Source organism: Gavialis gangeticus, unplaced genomic scaffold (assembly GCF_001723915.1).
Source record: "Gavialis gangeticus isolate Ggan-Ray unplaced genomic scaffold, GavGan_comp1, whole genome shotgun sequence".
In the NCBI taxonomy this organism is placed as follows: Eukaryota; Metazoa; Chordata; order Crocodylia; family Gavialidae; genus Gavialis; species Gavialis gangeticus.
Window position 1 is genome coordinate 83411 of NW_017728975.1, and position 18150 is coordinate 101560.

General features: G+C 47.7%; 1 protein-coding gene across 1 annotated transcript in view; it reads right to left on the bottom strand.

Moving 5' to 3' along the window:
- Window positions 1–15089: 15089 nt before the first annotated feature.
- The window catches only part of ERLEC1 (endoplasmic reticulum lectin 1), a 42673-nt gene continuing 39612 nt past the window's right edge, over window positions 15090–18150 (bottom strand). The window contains exon 15 of the mRNA XM_019507975.1: window positions 15090–15394. Within this exon, the coding sequence (XP_019363520.1) occupies window positions 15323–15394 (72 nt within the window). The 3' untranslated portion in view covers window positions 15090–15322. The remainder of the gene's footprint in view (window positions 15395–18150) is intronic.

Genomic DNA, 18150 nt, shown 5'->3' on the forward strand with positions numbered 1-18150 from the left:
GTCAGGCCGCCTCCTGCCACCCGCGTGCCAGGCCGCGCCCCGCCCCGCCCCGCTCCAGCACCCAGGCCCGGGCAAAGAGGTGAACTATGCGGGCAGAAAGGCTGAGGAGTGTACTGCCCCTCAGCAGGGTGCCAGGGGAAAGTCGGTCCCCATTGCTGACGGAAGCCACCCCCGTCAGGCTGATGCCAGATCAGGGAAGCGGAGAAAACGAGGGCCCTCAGGAGGTGGTCGAGGCCAGCCGTTCCCGACCAACCTCTGGTATGGGTGCCACTGGTGACACTCAGGCAACCTGGCAGCGGTACACGCTAACGGATTTATTACGTTTACTTTTTATGACACGTTTGATGGTGGTACTCAAGGTTGAACGGAAACATTTGCTAGTGGTGCTTAAGCTCGCACTGTTTTCAAACTGAGTTTGGGAGCCACTGGTCCAGGCCAACCCTCTCCTCCAAGCAGGGCTAGCCCCAACTAGATCATCCCAGCCAGACTGGCCATGGCTGATCCCTTTTGAACCGTTCACTTCAGAGGGAGCGGGATCAGGAGAGGGAGGGATAAAGCTGGTCTCAGGCCACCTCTGTTCTCTCATATTCTGGTGTCCCAGGTTCTTGGGCAATCTCCAGGTTGTTCTAAGCTGTGATCTGCTTCCCATGGCCCACCTGAGCCCACAGGAGAAAGGGAACAACCAAAACATAGAAATTCTGGTCAGTTCTCCTTATTTCTGTACTCAGGTTGCTTGAGAGTAATCCAGCTAACTCTACCAGAAGTGGGGACCCTTGAGTGTGAGAGGCCTATTCCTTGAGCCATCTCTACTATTATTATGAGCCCAGTGCAGTGCCAAAGGGAGTGAAGGTGGTCTCACTGATAGAGAAACGCTTTTCCAGTATGCCTTTCTGGCCCCGGCCCCTTAAATAACATGAGGCCAGTCAACCAGCCACTGCCCTAAAGTTAAAATCATAGCAAATGAGGTTTGGGAGGGACCTCAGGAGGTCATCTAGTCCAACCCCCTGCTCAAAGCAGGTCCGGTCCCAACTAGATCACCCCAGCCAAGGCTTTGTCTACCCAGGTCTTAAAAACCTCTAAGGATGGAGATTTGTCAGCCTCTCTGGGTAGCCTTTCCTAGTGCTTTACTACCCTCCTTCTGAGAAAGGTTTTCCTACAATCTAACCTAAACTTCCTGTGCTGCAACTTGAAACCATTGCTCCTTGTCCTGTCAGCTGCCACCACTGAGAACAGTCTAGCTCAGGGGTGGAAAAATACAGCCTGTGGGCTGGATCTGGGCACCAAGGGATTTTGTCCTGCCCATGGCGGGTCCTTCAGCCCAGTCCAGGTGAGGAGGGACAGCCCAGGATGTGGCACCTAGGGTGGGTGTTCAGTGGGGCTGGAGGGCCGTGCACTTATGGGGACTTGCTTCTAACCACTGCCACCTGCCAGTTTCCTCCACTGCCACCAGCCCCAGCCCCACTGCCCAGGCACCCTGACCTGTCTGTCTTACACTCGTTGCTGGGGACACCAGACATAAAAGGTGGGCAGGGTTTCCATGGAGACTGGCCTGGGACCTGCGCGGGCAGGGTGTATGGCCTGGTGGATAGGATGGGGCTGTGGGTGGGAAGGGAGCGGCATCTGGGAGTGGGAACGGTGGGCGGGGCCAGAGCTGGGATCCAGATTGGGATTGCAAGGTGGTTCCAGCATGGGACTGGGGCCTGAGTCTAAGCCACAATCAGCTGCCCACGTCCTTGTGACAGGCACCAGTCCTGCGGGCAGAGGCATGTGGGGAGTGAATCATGGTTCTGCCCTAGACCCTGGCTCCGTGCTGTCATGGCCCCGTGATCCTGATCCCAGCCCTGGCGCTATTTGCCTGTCCTGCTTCCAGATGCCGCTTGCCTGCAGCCCCATCCCATCCCACCCCCCTGCCCATGCCATTCCCTCTGCCCATCCCATGCATCCTGCCCATGTGTATCCCACCCAGTGTCCATGGAGACCCCAGGATCACTATGCAGTGACAGCATGGGGCTGGGGCCCTGGGCAGAGCCACAATCCACTCCCCTTGCTCCTATGCTGGCAGAACCAGCACCCATTGCAGGGACGGACGGGGAGTGCATTGCAGCTCTGCCTTGGGCCCTGGCCCTGCATTGTCACCATCCAGCAATTCTAGCCCCAGCCCCACCTATCTCGCTCCTGGATGCTGCTCCTCACAATTTTTTGGGCTACTCTCTGGCCCAAATAATTGCCTAACCTTGGCTTAGCTTCATCCTCTTTGTAACCAGCCATCGGGTAGTTGAAGGCTGTTATTAAATCCCACCTCAGTCTTCTCTTTTTCAGACTAAATAAGCTGAGTTCCCTCAGCCTCTCCTCAGAAGTCATGTCCCCCAGCCCCCTCACCATTTTTATTGCCCTCTGCTGGACTCTTCAATTTGTCCACATCCTTTCTGTAGTGGGGAACTCAAAACTGGACACACTACTCCAGATGTGGCCTCACCGGTGCTGAATAAAGGGGAACAATCACTTCCCTCAATCTGCTGGCAACGCTCCTACTAATGAAGATCAGTATGCCGTTAGTCTTCTTTGCAACAAGGGCACATTGTTCGCCATAGAAGTTGACCATTTTGAAACAGACCTGTTGGCGTTGTCCTCTCTTCCAGGGGGTGAGTCTCTGCTGTACTTTAACTTTCTTATAGAACCCAAGATATATGATATTAATACAAATCATTCTAATAATTGAATAAAGGTTTCAGGAGGTAGGAAAGATGTTGGAAACTTTCATTTAGGTAGTTTTAGAAAATGTGTCTGTATGCCAGGGTATTTCATGGCTGAGCCATTGTTTAGCTGTAATGCAAATGATAATACTGTATGCGTTAGAAATAGACCCTGGCAACCTAGTTCATCCTCAGCCATGAATAAAGTCTTATCCTCTGTTTTGCAAGATGTCTGTTCTGTTTGTGACCAATCCCACCCACTCAAGAATCAAGTGGTAGGGCAAATGACATACAAGGTGGATCACATTACCAGTACTGCCCTTCCATCTTTAACTCAGTGGCCCTCATTTGTAGCTACAGGAGATTAGAAATTCCCAGCAAAACCCATAGGAGTTAGTCATGGCCTGTCCTGGGAGAATGCAACCCCAAGAGTTTCACTTGCTCCCTTTCTACTTGCATCTTCCTTTCCTTGAGTTTGAGTCGTCCTTCCACGTGACAAGTTTTATCTTGCTTGGAATTTTCTGCCATTTCTATTCAAGCAATCCCAATTCAGCTGTCCTTCTTCTACCACAGTGGTACTCAAGCCTTCTGGCCCTGGCCTTGTGGGCTAGAGGAGTAGCTCAGGGCCAGTCTGGGAGCTGGATCCTGTGGTGCAGGGTCAGTCCATGGGCCAGATCCATGTGGGGTGTCTGCAGGTGCAATCTGGAGTGCTTGTCTGGCCTTGCATGCCAGATGCAGCCTCAGAGTGACCCTGTGCATTGGCCAGACTCCACATACCAGTGCAGTCATGTTTAAGTGTATTTATTATACTACGCCCCCCATATTTCTCACACAGTGCATGAACTCTAGTATCCTAGACAGAAATCCTCAAGTGAATCACAATCACAGAAGTATACATAGCATTACTGAGAGCATCAGAGCACAGAGCCAGTAACTTGTATTGTTTCTAGAGCAGCTCTTCTGTGTTCTGTAGGGGGGACATTCTTCTGTGCAGTAAAACCTTTGAAGAGTGGAAAGCCTAGAGGCCAAGATGCTTAGCTAAGGTAGAGAAGTGCACAGTGTAGCTCTAGAGCAGGGGTAGGCAATGTTTTTTGGCTGGAGTGCCAAAAAAACCATAATGTTTACCTTGGAAGGTGCCGGAGTGCTGACATGCCAGAGCCTGGAGCAGCTGTTTGCAGTCTCCTGCTGCAGCCAGCTTGTGGAGCCTGGTCTGCTTGCAGCCTCCCAGCTGCTTGCTGGGAGCAGCTTGGGCTCCGTGGCTAGCAGCAGCTGCTTAGAGCCCGGGCTGGCGGTGGTGTGCTGAGCAAAATAGCCTTGCGTGCCATGCTCAGCATGCATGCCAGGGTTTGCTGACCCCTGCTCTAGAGGAAAGGTGCAGATGTGGTATTTATACTCCTGGGACTGGCTTTGCTGTACAGCTGATATAGCAGGCAGGGGAGTGAGTTTCTGGGCATGCCTTCATTCCACTGGCCACAAGCCTTCATTATATAGGATGCAGGGACGTAGGAGGCAACTGGTTTAATACTGTCTCTGTGTTAGTAGAGAAGATGGTAGGGGCCTAAGGGCAGTCCTCTTTCAGGTGACTGTTTGATTCAGGTCCAGACTCTGCTGGAGACATGGGCCATAACATCTGAAATTAGGTCTCAGCTTCTAGTTTAGGTCAGGCCCTTTGTGGGGAGCCTTTAATCTTGTTTATCCTTTTTAAAAATTGCAGAAGGGGAGAAATCTCTAGTTTTCTGTACGGAAAGCTATTTTAAAATACCATTTAAAAAATTCTGGGTAGGATACAGGAGGAATTGCTGGGGCTTTGTAGAATCAAGGATAGCACGTGTGGACCTGTACAGTGTCTTCTATGGACAGGCTCAGCTTACACTTCAGAAACTCAAAATTCAGATCTCAGCAGGATTTTCTTTTATAAAAAATGGGCTGAGATCAAGGTTTACTAGTGCTAGTGTATCTCCTTGTTCAATCTTGAAATGGGCTGAGCAGATGCAGGAATGCCACTCTGGACTCCCAGAAATATGGGAAATGAATTTCCTTGTCTAAATAAAATCCACTGTGACTCACATTTCTACTTACCTCCTTTGCCTAACTGACCAAGTAGAACAAGCCAGGTTTTGATACCAGTGTCAATATTGCCCTGGCAAATAGGTTGTGAGATTGCTTTATACATAAACATTTGATTCACTTTCTGGTCCCTTGCAGTAAATTTAATTGACAGCTGGTGATAAATGTTCCCATCTAAGGCACATGAACTGAAAGAAGAAATTCAAAGCAAACTTCTTTATGGTGACTGCATATTTGAAAGTGTGAGAAAAGGAGTAGGTTGTGTATTGAAAGGTAGATGCTGGAAAGCTTGAGAAAATTGCTCCCAAGGTCTGTGAGGGGTTGACATTGCCACTGGGACAAGATTTCATCTCCTTGATAGTCCTCATTACATATTTGCAGGGGGGGAGGGAGGGGCTTGTTGGTCTGTTTTTAGGACACTGATTTTTTCCATGGGTTTTCCTGTTCATGTCACAATGATTTACATAGGTTTCTACATCAGCAACCTTTTTCTTCTGTTATTTGTAAGATCACTGCTATGAGAAAGCAACTGTGAGGGGATACACAAGTGCAGACATGACAAGCATGAATCCTTCAACTTCTAGTAGAAATTCTAGTTTTAGTTCCTGTCATTCAGTGAGCAGGTTTTGGCAAGGGCAGATATGTTGCAACTAAACTCTTTAATATTGCACAAGAAGTTTTCATCCTCCATTGACTCAGAATCATATGTTTAAAAATGTCCTTGTTGGTCTGCTTTGATTAGTTGCTTTTATGTACTGATGGTAACTGCAATCCCTAGGTGAGTTAGTCTTACCATTTGGGAGATAAAATATTTCAATAGTTTTTCAAACAACATTATCATTACAACATCTTAGATAAACTACATTTCAGTTCCTTAACAACTCTCCTCTTTAATCTAATAATGTTCTTTTGAGTGATTGAGGGTGCATATAGTGCTTGCACGTGACATCAGTAGACTTGCTGCAGTAGACAGTAGTAGACTTCAGTTGTTCAGATTCTTTTTTTCCTCACTTATTCTTAAATATATATAGATGGAAACAAACCTGTCAAGGAAAGCTATTAATACTCTACACATAAGTATATATATTCCTTTCCACTAAAATAGGCAGAATTGGAGTGAAAACTTATGCAGTTATGACTGCAGGTTGCAATGTGTTTCCCTGAATACAACTGTTAGAAAGCCTTCTTGTCAACAGACTTAGCAATGTTGACAATGGATTTCTCCAGTATTTCAAAGGATGTATATCACTGTTTCTGAATTGCTTAGGTTATGCCCCTGCTGCAGCAGAGGTGTGACTGCAGCCTGTACAGGCTAAACCAGTTCACAGCTATTTTGGAGTATGAATAAGTTGCAGCTGCTTTGCCATTATACCAGGTATTGCAGGGGAACAGGCACCTGGACAGCCCAGCTGAGGATGGGATTAGGCACTTAGGAGCATGAGGGCAGTTCCCAGCCCTGTGGCTCCTGTGTGGTCCCTGCTGCTCTGCACCCCAGCACTTCCCCCTCAACTGAAGGACACACACTGTGGGGAAGCTCTGGGCTCCACTGCGATTGCAGCTTCAGGGGAAAGAAGGACAGGTACAGTATGGGCTTCATGGGCCCTGCCTTCCAAGCTGGTGGCCCAGACCTGCACGTGCTTCTCCCAGGACCACTAGCTGCAGCCAACATGGCTGGGAGTTGCTGCTGGAGCCAGGGACGGCTTTCCCTGCCTCTTGGAGCTTAGCCAGGCAGTTGTGGTCCCCTGCTGCCTGGGCTAACTGGGAGCAATTTGCTCCCTGGTCAGCGTCTACATGTGCGCTTTGGCACATTAGTTGAATGTGTCACTTTCTCGAACCCATATCCATCAGTACTAGCAATCATTAGACTAATCTAATGCTCAGTAGTTGCTGCACACATGTGGAAGCTGACCACAGATTAAATTAGTCTGATGTGCAGTAAAGCACCCTGTGTAGATGCACCCAGTATGTCTGAATCTGATCTCCCCAAATGCTTTTGTTATATTTTAATTATGATTTTGTTCTCTAAAACTCGTTATCTGAAGATGGTCAAATTGGAAATCAACATATCTCTTACGGTACAGAAAATGACAGTTCTTTAAGGAAATGTGTACCTGCAGTTTAAGAGGAAGGGTGTAACACAGGAGTTGGCAATGTTTTCAGGCAGGATACCAAAAACCCACAATGTCTACTTGTAAGATGGGCAAACATCCAGGCAAACAAAATGGGGGGAGGGAGGGTGATATTTAACAGCTATTGTTTAGCGCAGGGTGGGAAGCAGTTTGGTGGGGATGGGAAGAAGTACAGTGGCCCTTGAAGGTGGCAGGGCAGGCAGGAGGTAGAGGAAGTAGGGGGGAACTAGTACTTAGTATGGTGGGGGAGCCATAAGGGGCCCAATCCTTGTTGTTGCAGGCCTGGTGGCTCCTTCCCAGCTGTCCGCCCCTAGGTACATGAGCGCCTGCCACTGGCAATGAGCCAGGCCAGGGCTCCATGGACCCTGGTGCAGCTGCTTGCAGCCTCTCCTCTGCTTTATTCAAGCAGCCTGGGCTCCATGGCAGGTGCCAGGACCCCTTCCCTACTGTTTGTCCCAAGATGTGTATGCACCTGCCGCCAGCAATGAGCTGGGCCTGCACTGCCACAACAAGGATTGGGCCCCTTGCAGCTCCCCTGCCATCTGTCCTGAAGACAAGCAAAATGTCTTGCCATGCTCTGGCACTTGTCACATGCTATGTTCTGGCGCACATGCTGGCAGTTGCCAACCCCTGGTGTAATATTATCCCTTATAGTACATTGGTTAGGTGCAAGTCTGCAAATAAAATTGAGAGTTGATTATGGCACTGTTGTTGCATTTATTAGTGACCAGAGCTTTCATACCAGAGTTCTTAGGCTCCCAGTCTCAGGTGTATAAGTGGCTTGCTGTGCATCTGCCATTGACATCAGCAGCATGTTGGTGCTCAGCCCTCCTGAAAAACTGGGCTACCCTTATTTTAGATGTCTAATTAGCAATAGACACCTTTGATTTGAGGTGTCTAACTCCAAAGCTGCAGTCCCAAACATCCTACTTACCACTGCCTCACCCTGGAGGCATCTGAACTCACCAGACCCCTCCCTGACCTGAAATTTCTCAGATGCCTAACAATCTGTTTGTGGACATGTCTAGCACTGCCCTAGCCTGCACATCTTATCTTTTGTGGACTGGGAAAGGAAAAGTTGATAAAGCTCTACCTTGCCCCCAGAAGGATCCAATCTGGAGACTTACTTTGAGAAAGCCTCTCTCAGATCCCTCACAAAATGCAGTGTTGTCTATGTCCCTTTAAAACAAGGCTTGTTGGGACACCATACCTTTCTAGAAGCCCAGTTGAGGGTAGGAGAGACCATCTGGTCCCTGTACCAGGAACTGTGTCTTTATTTTACTTTAGACAGTCATTAGCTAAAAACTTGTGTTTCTTTCTGCATCACGATGCATATTTAACCCATCCAAGCCTGTGACCTGATGATTGAACGCTGCTGGGAGATGGGAAATGTGGATGTGAATCTCTTCAAGCTATGGCAGAATTCAATGAGCCTCTAAACCTTAGGCTATTATACTAAAGGTTGTGCAAGAGAAGAATGAACTACACTGTCCGTTATAAAGGAACAGATATAAGCACTGAACCTCAAATGATTCCTGATTTTGGGGTCCAAGCAGATGGAAGCAGTTGGCTGCAGACCTGATTCATAACCACACACGCTCTAGAGAAGGGTAGGGAATTCAGAAGCACTTTTCCGCTTAGCATTTTCTAATTGGCAGCTCTACGCTGCTCCTGCTCAGCATGTAGAATTTAGAATTTGCTTACTTTCCCCAGGCACGCTCGGCTTACTACTAACCCTTCCCAGGCACTGTACAGAGAACCCAGGGATCTCATTCTGGACTTTGAAGTCCACTCTGTGGGTCAGCTGCTTGAAGATTAAGTGCACTGTAGTGCCTAACATGTAGGTGCTTAATTCCTTTATTGAATGTAGCCATTAATGTAGTTTGCAGGTTTGAGTGGATGTAAATGGAACTGTGTAGCAACAGAATAAAAAAGTAAGGGTCTACTTAAGGGAGATAGAAGTCACTAGTAGAAACTATAGGGGGAGATAATGCAGTAACCTATGAGATTAACTTAATCTAGAATTAAAAAAGGTATGCCCTTCCTTTCTTTGATTCCCACACAAATTAGCATTTAAGAAAGTGTCTTAGTGCAGATATTTATATGAAGTTAACAGTGGATAAGACAGACAGCTTCTTAAAATGAAGATGCAGCAAGGTACAAAGACTGAGGACTGACACAACTGACAATGTCAGCTGGCTTGCATTTCCATTTCCTTTAGAAAACTGTAAACATAGCATGCAGCAAAATATGTGCTTTCCTGTTAAAACAGCCTGTTAGTTCTGCTGTGGCTCTAACAGGGACTGCTCATGTGTTAAATGAAAAGTTTCAGTTCAGACTTGCTTAGAATAAATTCACTTTGCGCAACTATACTGGAAACAGGAAACATGTCTGGCTTGTAATAAATGAGAATTACTGGGCACTACACACGCAATGTAGATAGAAATTAGCAAAGCCCACCCACTAGAGTATGTTAGAATTAATTTTACCATGTCACAATAAGCACTCAACGATAAGATTAAAACTGCAGGTGAAAGGAGGCACGTCAGGGTCATGCAAAACTTCACTTTCAGAACTGGCTGATTAAAATGGTTTGGGCACTTTTTCACTCTAAAGAAGGGGTGGGAAAAATACGGTCTGTGGGCTGGATCCAGCCCACGAGGCCATTCTATCTGGCCCACGGGGCCCTTAAGAAAATTTGGAAAATTAATATTTCTCTGCCCTTAGTTCCTGTCAAAAATGAAGGAACCAAGGGCACTAGGACTCAGGGGAAGCCCAGCGGGCTTCAACAACAGTGGGGCCCACCTGGCCCTGCCAGAAGCCCCAACCACGTTTCTGGGCTGGGAGCACATGGCTGCCCTGGCATAGAAAGCTCAGGTAAGGCGGGGTGGGACTCCAGGCAAGATAGGAGTGTGGGGGGAGGGGGAAGCGGCCCCTCCCCACCCACGCCTGGTGCTCTGTGCTGCAGCTGCTCACAGCCCGCATGGGGCTGCCTGTGCCCACTCTGGATAGCACCATGCAGGCTGTGAGTGCCTGTAGCGTGGGGCGCCAGGCATGGGGCGGGGCCACTCCCCCCCACGCTCAGTTTTTTCCTGGACTCCTTGCCTGCGTGGAGAAAAGTGGCCCCTCGCCTGCCCCATGGCTGGTGCCCCACACTGCAGGTGCTCACAGCCCACGCAGGGCTGTCTAGAGCAGGTGCAGGCAGCCCCAGGCAGGCTGAGAGCAGCTGCAGTGTGCAGCACCAGGGGCCACTATTCCCCATGCTCAGCACCATTTTCTTCCCTGCCAGTGAGCAGGCGGTTGGGGCTGTGCGCTGCCCCCAGCCTGTACCGTGGGGCTGGGAGGCACTTGGTGTGAGCCAGTGGGGAGCCAGTAGGAGCACGGGGCCCGCACTGGTGCCCCGGGGTCAGTGCCGGTGGGGCCCAGAGCAGGGTGGCAGGGTTGCAGGGTCCCAGCTGGCAGGGACTCTATGGAGTTGGGCCAGCTCCCCCCAGTTCCACGGAGCCCTGCCAGCCTGTGCCTCACTTTGGGCCCCACCAGTGTTGGCCCTGGGACACTGGTCCCAAGACATTGGGACGTTGATTCCAAGATGGTGACCAAGGGGCGGGGCACCTGTCAAGGGGCAGGGCTACCCATGTGGCCCTTGACAGCCTGACAAAACTGGGTAAGCGGTCCTCCTCTCAAAATAATTGCCCGCCCCTGCTCTAATGCCTGTCACATATGCCAGGGCTATCTAACTGGTGGCCTGCTGGTGCATGTGGCCCTCTTGAGGTTACCTTGTGGCCCCCAGTCCAGACACCACTCCCCTCCATTGCTCTCCTGTTTCTGCCACCAAAATCTGTTCCCCCTCCCTTCTACAGCTTCTGCTTCCTGCCCCACTTAGAATATAAAAATGTCAACAAACACTTAAGAAGGGGGCCAAGTCAGTCATGAATGCTAGAATAATTCTTACTAATTATTGTATTTTCACCAAAAGAACTTTAATACCTTGGCATTATAACAGGGTACAATTTTATCATTTATGTCACTGTTTTCCTTTTGGTTCTGATCAGTACTGACCCAAAATCATTATTCTCTAATAACTGTGCAGTGATTGTGGGGTGAGAGAGCCTGTGGCTACCCCATGCAGCATGGTGTATGTGTGTGGGGGCATGTGTGGTGCAATGCAGGAACACCAGTGTGATATGGAGGTACTGGTACAGTGTAGTAGTGGGCTCACGTGACCTGCAGCCCAGCGTGTAGTCAAAGGACCTGCAGCTCCCAGCCACTCACAAGTTGGATAGCTCTGACTTTGCACCTCTTCTGCATCATCTTGCAGTTAGTTAGTGGGGGCAGACTTAATTGCAGTGTTGCTATGGCTAGGTACAAACATTCAAAACTCCCAAGGTGGAATCAATCTGAGTTATGCAGTTTTCTGTAAGCAGTGTAGTTTAGATCAGTAGCAAACAGAACACACATTCACCCTTTGTGGAGGGAACAAATCTTAGACTGGGATCTGCCGTTTTAAACCAGTCTGTGCGCGCCAAGCTTCTGTTCTGTTATTGGTATAGACAAGTTTCCGATCACTTATACCAGTAAAAACGTAATGTCTGTACCTGGCCTACATGGCGACACAAAATTATGAATTTAAACATAGAGCTGGTCTCTGTCAAAGGTGAGAGAAGTAGCTGGGTCAGTCTTGAAAAGTGTGCAGTAGCAACTTCTGTTCAGTGACATCCCCCAGGCACTACTTTAATTTTCATTCAGTCTGCAAAACTCTGCTGTGCTACAGGGGAGGGAGGGTCTTTGGATGAGTAAAGGGGCTTTACATTTTTTTTGTTTGTTTTTACTCTCCTGGCAAAAGATGAAAAGCTAAACTTTAAGATGAGGTAGGTACACTTCTAAGAACACTGGGTGAGGAAACTTTTTATCTCCTCCTATTGCCTAGAATAAATAGGAAGGTCTTTATAGAACAGCCTTACAAGTCTACAAATTGTATCCAATCACTGTACTTCAGTAAGTCCACCTGGAAAGAATGTATAGTCTCTCATCTCAATAGACTGATTTTGTGTTACATTTGAAGGTACTTTATACAGTTTTAGCTAAATTAGGTTTGAGTGTAGGAGACTAGTAGCAGGGGTGGCTACTTAAAAGTTGTTCCATGGTCTTAATTTAAATCCCAGAGGAATTAAATTGGCATAGTAAACCAACAACCATATGTTAAAATTAATGCTTCCCAAAGTGGGAAATTTTTTTAGTTTAATGCGGGGGTTTTCAACCTTTTTTAATAAGTGTACCCCTTCTGTCTCAGAGTTTCAGCTCATGTACCCCTTTATCTTTTTTTCTTGTCTTTAAGGGGTGGTGGGCAGGAGGGCAAATCAAGACCCCTGCAGTGGCGGAGGGAGTAGAGCTAGGGCAAGGGCAGGGGCAGGGGCTGCACAGCCAGGGCAGAGCGTGGGATGGAGCCGCAAGCAGAGGCAGATTAAGGTGTATTGGGGCCCTGGGCAAATACAAAATTGGAAGCCCACTCCCCACATGGGAGCTGGGCTATGGCAGGGGGTGGGAAGAGGAACAAAAAGGGTGGGAGACAAAAAAGGTGCCAAGTTTAAAACCCCAGCTTTCGCTTCCTGGGGGCCTGGAATTAGTAGGCACAGGGGGTGGCTCCCTCCACTGTGCGCACCCTAGGAGGGCATGGGGGGCATGTGCCCCTGGATCTGCATGCAGGGAAAGGGTAGGCTTCCCCCGTGGTGGGGGAGGGAGTGGGGCTGGGGTAGGGGCTGCCCAGCTGTGGTGTGGCGCAGGACTGAGCTGCATGGGAGCTGGCTACCGCTGCTAGGCGTATCCCCAAGAGGGCATGGGGTGGGGTGTGCTCCTGGATCTGTGTGGGATGGGGCAGGCTCTTTCCAGCAGGGGCTGGACTGGGCTGTGCTCGGGGCAGGCAGTGGTGGTGCTGGGAGGGGGGCTACAGGAGGGGCTGCAGCCACTCCAGAACTCGCCATAACCTCCCCCAACCCCGCCTCCCAGCGCTGCCACCACCCACCCTGAGTGCAGCCCAGCCCAGCCCCTTGCTGGGAAGAGCCCAGCACTGCCTTGGCCCCAGCCCACAGCGGCAGCCCGCCTTGCCCTGTAGGCAGATCTGGGGGCACATGCCCCACCCCCCCATGTCCTCCTGCAGCATACACAGCAGTGGGAGCCCCCCGTTCCCTGCATGTGGCTCAGTCCTGCACCCTATCTCAGCTGGGCAGCCCCTACCCCAGCCAAACTCCCTCCCCCACCGCTGGGGCCTCATTTTGCAGCCCCCACACCCCTTCCCTCAGTACAAACTTACTAGTCAGAACCGGCTTGGCTCTACACAGCTGGGCTGTGCTCCTCCCTGCCTGCATGCTGTGCTGCGGCTGTGTGCACGCATGTAGCATTTATCAGCCACATTATTGGCCACATCAGTTGCGTACCTGCTACAACCTTTTTAAGTACCCCTAGGGGTACGTGTCTTCATTTTTCCTGGGTAAGATAGTTTATGCATTAGACCACTGGGTGTCAACTAGGGGTACGCACAATGTTCCCTCTAAGGAGTAGCGGTCTGTGAGCATGCTGCTTTGGTGTGGTGTGGGATACCTACCGAAGGTAAGCTCCTCACTCCTCACCCAGGGCAGGCAGCGGGGGCTGGGACCTGGGGGGGCTTCAGAGCTGGGGGCTGGTGTGGGCTCCGCCAGGTCTGGACACTGCTCCGCTCCCCATTTTTGCCTCAGGGAGCGAAGAGGCACATGGTGTCAGGGCTGGGGAGTGGAGCACTTCCCCGGAGCGGGTGGAGCCCACGGAGCAGTTCCCCAGAGCCGGCAGAGTGGTGGCTCTGGGGCAGGCATTCGGGGCAAGCAGTGGCTCCTCCTTGAGGTGAGGGAAGGCAGGGATGGAGGCTGAGGCTGGCGCACGCTCTGCCGGCTCCGGGAAAGTGCTCCACTCCCCAGCCTCCTCGCTTCCGGAGGCAAAGTGGGGGAGCAGAGCAGTTCCCTGGAGCTGGTGGAGCCCACCCCAGGCTCCCGCCCCTGTCTCTGCCTCACCTTGGGGAGGAGCTTACCTTCTGTAAATGTCGCATGCCGCAGCCTAGCTCCTATCCTGGCAGGTGCACGGTCTAAAAAAGCTTGTGCACGGCCAGACTTTTACTTGTATGCGGCCGTGCACATGTGCACCTTAGAGGGAACCTTGGGTACACATGGCCTTCCCCCTCTCTCCACCCCAAACAAAATATATGTATTTATGTTGTCTGCCTTCCTTTAGCATGGATTGCTGTCCAGGGTACATTTCTACATTTATGGCTACTTATTCATTAAGCTTTCCACTGAAATGTTTACTTTCCCCAGCATTCCCAGCAACGAAGGTAAGTCAGTTTTCATCTTATGTATGGAAAAACTAATATACAATAGTTGAGAGTTCTTTACAGCCTTAACAAATCTATAGCAAAGCTCTTGACTACAAAGGCTTCAGGGCTACCAGTTGAGAGCTAAGGTATGGACAGCGTTACTCTCATTCAGATACGCACATGGAGTTTTGAAAATAATCATTATCTACTTACCTCTTATTAAAGAATATAAACAAAAGGTCATTTTCCTTCTAATTTTTAACACATTATTAAGACCTTTGGTAGGATTGCCTAGACTTAGTACACTTGTGTTAACTGGTCTTACATCATGCAGAAGGCCAGGTAGAGGTGTACCTTGATTCAGTCTATAAAGATGTACCTCTACCTGGCCTTCTGCCTGACTTCAAACCAACACAGTTAACTACTTATCTTATTATTTCATTATATTTAGCAACTATTTGAATGGGAAACACCTAAAACTATTCTAACATGTATGTTTTTCTACAGTTGCACTTTTATATGACCGGTTTTGTTTGGGGTGAGGAAAGAGGGAGGGATACAGGTAAAGATGGCTTGAATGCAAATGACAGTCAGAGTTACTTGTTGTTGTTTTTTTTTAAATCTGAGGAAATATAGGTGTTGGTTTACATTTGTCCTATTAACAAGATAAAAATAATGTCATTTACTTGAGGCTGTTGAAAGACATGAAGCAAGTTGCTTTGGTTTTCAATCTCTTTTCCTTTTCAAGGCCAGCAGTTGAACTCCCTACTTGGAGTTGGATCTTGTTCATTTGAGTGTTTATTGAAGCTGCTTACACTTAAACATGGCCTGTATGTTTGCAGGATTTTCTGTACAGTTCAAATGAAAGGTTCAAGACAAAATTTAATCTTTAAAAGTTTATCAATAACCTCTTATATACACAGATATACATAAAGTGGTTCATGAGTTCCTCTCGTTTTGTGCTGGTGAAGTTGACTGGCTGGGTACCTCTCTTTTTAGTGTCCTACAGAAACAACTTGAATACAGGAAATACCAACTATGGTTCCAGTAGTTATGGCTTTCTGTGAATTTGGTTCTTCTTAAACAACACTGTCCATTTAGCTGGGCACTGACAGGAGTCCATATTCATCTGCTGTATCCAAAATTTTACAGATCACTGGTGACTCGACCTGAACAAAACAAAACAAAACAAAAAGTTAACGACCATGAACAGGGTGTGTAAGAGAATAAATATTTGCTGAGCAAGTGGTAGGCCAAGTTCTTTGAGTAGATGTGATATCATTTATTAGACCAATTGAGTATTTGGAAAAGAATTCTTGGCAAACTTTTGGGCCCAATCACCTTTCTTCAGGTGTAGGAAGTCTCTCCTGTTCTGAGACGCCAAGGAAAAAGAGAAGCTAAAAGTGTGGCAGGATGTCACTGTGTATGTAAATAGGTAGAAATTAGGAAAACACAAAGGCAAAGCAGAGAAAGAAGCGGGGGGAAAAGGTAGGGGAGGCGGGGAAAGAAGGAAATTGTGTATTTAACACAGATTCCTTATGTACTTCAGCCTGAAGAACTTGTAGTGTGGAAGCCACAGGGGAATTTTTTTTTGTAGTTAAAACTTGGTCACCATTAGTGGAATGGGTCCAGAGAGTTCTGTACACACAGAGTGGTGGCTTGGTAAGACAAGATCTGGTAATAGCAAACATTAATTCAGTGTTTCTTCTGAACAGGTACACATTCTATATAGCTAGAATGAAGGTGTCTACACATTGGAATCTAGTACTATGAACAGATACCTGACCTAGTTTAAGTACCAAAAGCAATATAGCTGAATAAACACAGTGTAGCCCCATTCTAATATGTCCTGTTTCTCAAGTGTAAATTAGGCTATGTGAACTGAACTTATGTTCCTGTACTGCTTCTGGTATGCAAGCTAGTGTGGGCATTTCTACCATAATGCCTGTCCAAGGTAGGCTTATATTAAGGTCAAAAGGTTCTGAAAAAGCTTCAGTACAGGCAGTCCTTGACTTACAATGTTTCTCACTTACAGCGTTTATAAATTGACACCCTGTTTCAACTTTATGACATCAGTTTCGACTTACAATGCTTGATCCAATGTGACGCCACAGCAGCGAACAAGTTCGCTGCGTCACTCATCTCCCTGGAGAACATCTGTCCAAACTTGCTTGGACACTTCCTTTAAGAAAGCAGATAAGACTCAAGAAAAACTTGCAGTCAAGATTCCTGAGAAGACTCCAGCCAAGAGCCCTTCAAAAAGTCCAGCAAAGTCATCTCAAAGAAGTCCTTCCAAATCAATGATTGCTATTTACAATATAAATACATTAATGTAGCTATTTTACTCATCTATAATTGATCGAGTACAAAATTCTGGGGTATTTTTGGTGAAAACAGGGCATCCGGCCTTTGTTCAGGGACCAATCCCCCATTTATAACATTGTTTCTTATGAGAAAATTGGTTCCAGGTTACAACGTTTCAACTTAAGACATGGTTTTCAGGAACCAATTGTGTTGTAAGTCTGAGGACTGCCTGTATTACCTACTGTATTTTTTTCACGTACCATGTCCCTTGAAATGAAACACACACCTTGTTTTTAGAAGGCAGAATATAGAAATAAAGAATTGTTTTAGAGTCATAGCCAACCATGTGACAGTGTAAGTCCTCCTGGAAACACAGAGGCTGCTTACAGACGTTTAAAAAAAACAAAAACACTTTACCGGAAGAAGTAACACTTCAACCCGGCTTTGCAGCCTCTGTAAAGATTTGGCATTTCAGCAGGGCTTTTTGGCACTTTTAGTTAAAGCTGATTCAATCAGCTATTAGATAAAACTGCCAAAAAAGTCCCACTAAAGTGCCAATGTTTACAGACATTGGGCAAGCTGGACTGAAGTAATGCGCTGCCTCTTCTGGGCATGTGCAAGGCTTGGCACAGGAACATGTTGAATTTAAAGTAAAGCACTTTTTTTTTTTAAAGTCTGCAGGCACCCAGCATGTCCAGGAAGCAGGAGTGACTTGGTGTGGCAGGACAGCAACAAGGCTAGTCCCCAGGCCCTTGCAAGGGGAGCGGCAAGACTGTTACTTCTTTAATGTAAATAGTTCTTTATATCGGATGCTTTCCCTGCCGGAAAAACTGTGTTTATATCCAAAAGCTTGCAAAGAAGAGTTTTTCCAACTATTTTAGTTGGTCTAATGAAAGATATTCGATTTACCCAAAGAACCTTGAGTTCCTGTTAGAAGTTTAACATTGGACTCGTCCCTGCTGCTTGCTGCCTCAGGGAAGCTGCTACCATTTATTGGCCCCAGACTAAGGTAGCACCAATTACCCATGCCATACTGGGACAAGACCACAAGTCTATCTGTCCCAGTATTCCCTGGATCATGCTGGCAAAATGTGGATAAGGAAAAAAGTATTTATGCAGGGCGTATCCAGGCTGATACATCCCCTGCTCCTCTTTCCTTATAGCTGCCAATAGCATAAGAGTGATGCTGTAGCTGTGATGGTCCAGAAATTATGTGAGAAGCAAGGATTTCTTAGGGCGATCTCTTTTACAGGATCAACTATGTAGCTGGAATAGTCAGACAAACTTTTGAATGCAGGGCACTCATCATCAGCTTTTGAATGTATTTCATTCAAAAGCTTGTCTAACTTTATCCTAACTATACAACTGGCTCAATAAAAGATAAAACCTTATAGCTGCCAGCATTTAGAAGCCTAGGAAGTCCTAATTTGGAACTTGCTCCCATAACTATTATGTTTAATACCTAATGACAGACTGGCCTATGAAGCTTGAATTTTTCCAGTTCCCTTTTGTACCCGGTTAAGTTGCTGGTCTCTACTTGTAGCCGCGAGTTCTATAATTCAGCTGCACGCCGTGTGAAAAAAAAAAAAAGCCTTTTTTTTTTTTTTTAAAACTGCCTTCC